The 4734-nt window shown below is 39.0% G+C and overlaps 1 protein-coding gene across 1 annotated transcript; it reads left to right on the top strand.

Annotated features, from left to right (window-relative positions):
- The first annotated feature begins 3837 nt into the window (after window positions 1–3837).
- LOC132062296 (uncharacterized) lies at window positions 3838–4371 on the top strand. Its single transcript, XM_059454895.1, has one exon. It carries the CDS (start codon window positions 3838–3840, stop codon window positions 4369–4371), a length of 534 nt encoding a protein of 177 aa, XP_059310878.1.
- Window positions 4372–4734: the final 363 nt, after the last annotated feature.

The following is a 4734-nucleotide window of genomic DNA, read 5'->3' on the forward strand; positions in this document are numbered from 1 at the left end:
AGACCGTAACCTACCTCAAACGTGGAGCTGGAACAATGCGAATCACTCCGCTACAACTTTTCCCTTCCGTAAAGCCTCAAAACGCTCAAAGTCTAGAAATTAGAATGCTTAATGAGTCACACATACTCTAGTCACAAAATCAAAGCAAGAAACCCTTCCCTTTTGCCCCATTCCAATGGGTGAAGTAATTTCTAGGTGTAAAATAACCTAAAAATGGCTTTAGTAACCACTAACCATCAATTTATAACAATTTATGATCAACACATCACTTACAATGAGTTTCCATGGTCAAGCTACCATTTTTATGAAACCCTAGGTCTCAATTCACTTAGTTCATGGCTCTAAATGTTCAATTTATGATTAAGAGGAGTTAACCCAAGCCATTAGATGATAAATAAGCGATAACAATCATAACCCATCAAGTATCAAGGTTTATTAAGTTCTAGGGTTACTATTACTAATTTCACCATTGAAGACCCATAAAAGGGATGATAATCATGAAGATGATACGGAATGATTGAAAGGGGTGGATGAGACTTACCTCTCAAGAGTATTCTTGCCGTAGCTTGGAATTTCATATTTTCGCGTTTTAACTTATATTTAAGCTTTGGGTTCATTCCTTAGCACCCCTATTCATGAAAAATCATACGAAGGCAAGAAAGAACATATCTTAAGCCTCAAGAACCCTCCAAGGTAAGTTCTATGATGATTCTAGGTTGATTTCAAGTCTTTAATCCCTTTCTAACTTGAGTAAATCCTTCTAATCGATAGAGTTGTGATTGGAACATCATTGTTGAGCGAAGAAACCCTAGAATTCGAATTCAAGAGGATTAAACTTCAAAAAGGTAATGCTTTTACTCCCTAATCATTTATAGTTGTGAATTGATGAGTTTTTGGGAGAATAATAAATGGGTTTGATAAAGAGAATCATATGAACTATGCTAGGGTTTTGGATTGTTGACTTAAGATTGTTGTAATCATTTGGGTGATGAAAAATGGTGTTAGTTACATCTCTTTGGGATTGTAAAATAACCTAGAAGTAGTAGAATGGGATTGGGCGAAGAAAACACCACTAATAAGGGCTATGAAAGCCTATAAGGTGTTGATAAAATGCCTAAGTGACTAAAACATGAGCATTAGTGCTAATATTGGTTCCTCTTGATATATATTTCCATAGATTATCGCTGAAAGAGGTGACAAACATTGTGATACGATTAAAAGGCCAGAGCCAAGGTATGTGAGGCTAACTCTCTACGTTTGGGAATGTTTATGATTCTCCCTACGACTCATTCTTTATAACTATTACGAATTGCCTCAGAAAGTAATTATGCCTCAGTTCAATGAATAGTTGTAGAAATTTTATTCTCTAGATGACATAGTTTAATAATTCATTCAATATCCCATGAGCCTTAGTTATGACAAATCAGTTTATTATGAATGCATGTCTCGACCTAGTTCTATTCAGCATTCCAGTATCATGTAACTCAGTATGATTTAGTATTTCAGCATCATGTATTGCATTATGATTCTTAGTTCCTGATTTTAAATCCCTGAATGTTGAAGACCTGTATTTGGGCCTGAGGCCGTAGTTTATGCTTTTTGCATCTTTGGTTCTGAGGTAGCATTTATGTATCTGTATACTTGGGCCCGAGGCTGTAGCTTGTACATATATATATTGGGCCTGAGGTCATAACTTATTATTGGGCCTGAGGTCATAACTTATTTACTCAGATAAATAGGTGGTTTCTCATTCAGAATAGGGAGTACTTATGTTTAGTACATAGGTGGTTTATCACTCAGATATAAAAGGACATCAGTACATTTGAATTGCATTAGTATGTAAAACTAACTGAGATAATATATATATTGCATTGCTAGTACATCTCATATCAGCTATTGGTGAGCTTCAGTCTTTTGGAGCATTGTCCCTCTTTTTCAATCTTTATAGTATTTCAGTTAGTAAGGTATGCCAGGGACCTTGTCCCGGTAAATAGTTAGCATTTCAGTAATCCTTAGAGGCTTCGTAGACTATAGTCCAGTCAGTCACATATTAGCAAGTTTTTATGTGTTAGCCTTGTTGGCTACTCGTTTATACTTGCAGACTTTTCAGTACTTTCCACATTTATGATATTTCAGTCAGACTCTTTAGTAGATTAGCATGTTGTGTGTTTATATTCAGCTTACAGTTATATCATATGTTGATCCAGCCAGCCAGTTGGTTCGTTCGATCAAATGCGTGCAGGCACCAAGTGTCGTGTCACTCCCAGGCCATGGTTCGGGGCGTGACATTTTTCTTCTTTGGCATCTCCAGTAAGCATGGATTCGGTTGGAGGGTGTTCAATTCTTGATTCCTCATTTTCATAATTGCCCTCCAACATAGGCATTATTTTCTCATATTAAGCATTTGAGAGTTCATCTTTATATGTTCAAATTCCCATGGAGGATTTTTTGTGTTCATTCATCAAGCCATTTTGGAGACTAGTTTCCAAGTACTCCTCTAAGGCTTCTTTGCTTTTCATTTCCTCCTTGAAGTAGGCCTTCCATCATGAGCTTAAACTCTCTATTTTGACTAATCTCGACTTCTTCCACTTCCATATCCCTATCAATGTCACAACATAAACTAGAATTGTCATAGTGGGGCTTTCGGGGAAGGGAAGGATACATAAGCACAATTAGACAAATGACCATTTTGACCACCACATCTATCACATATGCTTCACTCAAGGGTTCAAAATTGTGCGCACAATCCTGCTCCGGGAGACTTTAAACAAGTTTGCCAAGTGTGAGGTCCTTCACAATAAGGACGTAGGTCATCAAAGTATGAATAACTATCCTTCACAATAAGGACGTAGGTCATCAAAGTATGAATAACTAGCATCCGACCTATTTTCATGGAATGATGCCTTAAACACACAAAAGTAAAATAAAATAAAAAGAAAATAATTACACAAATATTCACAAGTTTGGACCAAAGAAAGTTAGCTTATTTCCCAAACTGGACTAAATACGCCAAATTGTTCCCCGACAATGACGCTAAAATTGATAACATCCAAATGACAACAAAAACCAAGGCAAAATAGCTAGAATAAGTGGTAAAATCACCACTTATCAGATGCTAAAAAAAATCTCCTGGAGTTTCAGGCTATGACTTGGGAGGATCTCCATAACAAGTATAAATCGAAGATCTGAGTGAAAGATGGCCTGCTGGGGGCTCTTGCAAGAAACCCTTCCGGAAAATCAAATAGAGGATTCGGCCTAGATCGAAGTTCTTCGAAGAATCGTTCTCAACTTTATCCACTGCTAGAAATGTCCGATGGTGAGTCGGGAAATTGATTTTTAGAAAAGCCAAATTCCAGCAAGAAAGAAATTCATGAAAAGAATGATCGTGTGTTGCAACATAAGAACAATCCTTCTACGGCTTTTTCAAAGGAAACGGAGTATCCGAAGCTTACGGATTGCAACTTTACCACCAATGAATCATAAATGGTGGTCGTGCTAAGGACCCATCCGGCGTCCCGTCCTCCAAAGTCTCTATGGTTCGATCCTAGTACCAGGGATCAAACGGTGTGTTGTGACTTCCACGGGACCCATGGGCACAATACCAAAGATTGTAGATATCTTCGGGAGGAGGTGGCCAACATGCTCGCTAGAGGACATCTCCGGGAATATCTAAGTGAAAAGGCGAGAAAAAATTATGGAAGATCCAGGCCTGCAGAGGAGAAAAATGCTCTCGACACCCATCCACATGTTATCAATATGATTTTTGGCGGATCTATGATCGTCGGTACCAGTTTTACCGCATCCAAGAAGATCAAAATCTCAATAACACGAGAAAAAATGATTTGTGAGCTCCCGAATGAAGGCATGATCACTCTCACTAATGAGGATGCGGAAGGCATCACATTACCGCACAATGATGCCTTAGTTATCATCGTGTTGATCGATCGCTGCCATGTAAAGCGCGTAATGGTCAATCCGGGGAGTTCAACCAATAATATCCGATGGAAAGTGTTGGAAGAGATGGGATTACTAGAGAAAATCATTCCGACTGCAAGAACTCTTTCTGGTTTCAACACGTCCAGTGAAACTACCAAGGGAGATATCGACTTGCCCGTGAAAGCTGGAGGAGTCATCAAAATTACAAAGTTCTACATGATCGACGGTGATATGAGATATATCGCAATCTATAGGAGACTTTGGATCCATGACATGAAGGTTGTTCCATTGATTCTTCATTTATCGCTGAAGTTTCCCACTCCAGAAGGGATCAAGAAGATCAGGGAGGAGCAACCGACATCAAAGGAAATGTTAGCGATTGAGGAACCCAAAGAAAAAAAAATCAGCCGCAACCGACAAATAGCAATCACATGATTCGGAACCCACACCAAACACAGTTCATCAAATTCCCTCAGGAGATAAGAACGAGGTGGGTCCTCAGGAAGTTGAGGATGAATACGGGGTTTCGAGATACTTCCAGCCACCTAACGACTCTGATGCCACCAAGTCCATGGCCAAAGAGCTTGAGCAGATTGCTTTGTATCCGAATTAACCAGAAAGAAAGGTATACCTGGGAACGGGGTTGACCCCGGAGCTCAGTAAATTATTTCTTAATTATTTAAGAGATAATTGTGATTGTTTTGCTTAGTCCCATAAAGACATGACAGGGATACCTTCGTACGTGGTAACCCACAAGCTTGGCTTGGACCTCAGTTTCCTACCCGTGCTCCAGAAGAA

This window comes from Lycium ferocissimum, chromosome 7 (assembly GCF_029784015.1).
Source record: "Lycium ferocissimum isolate CSIRO_LF1 chromosome 7, AGI_CSIRO_Lferr_CH_V1, whole genome shotgun sequence".
NCBI lineage: Eukaryota > Viridiplantae > Streptophyta > Magnoliopsida > Solanales > Solanaceae > Lycium > Lycium ferocissimum.

Coding starts and splice junctions, on each gene's coding strand:
- LOC132062296 (XM_059454895.1), top strand. CDS start 3,838: ATGATTTGTGAGCTCCCGAATGAAGGCATGATCACTCTCACTAATGAG.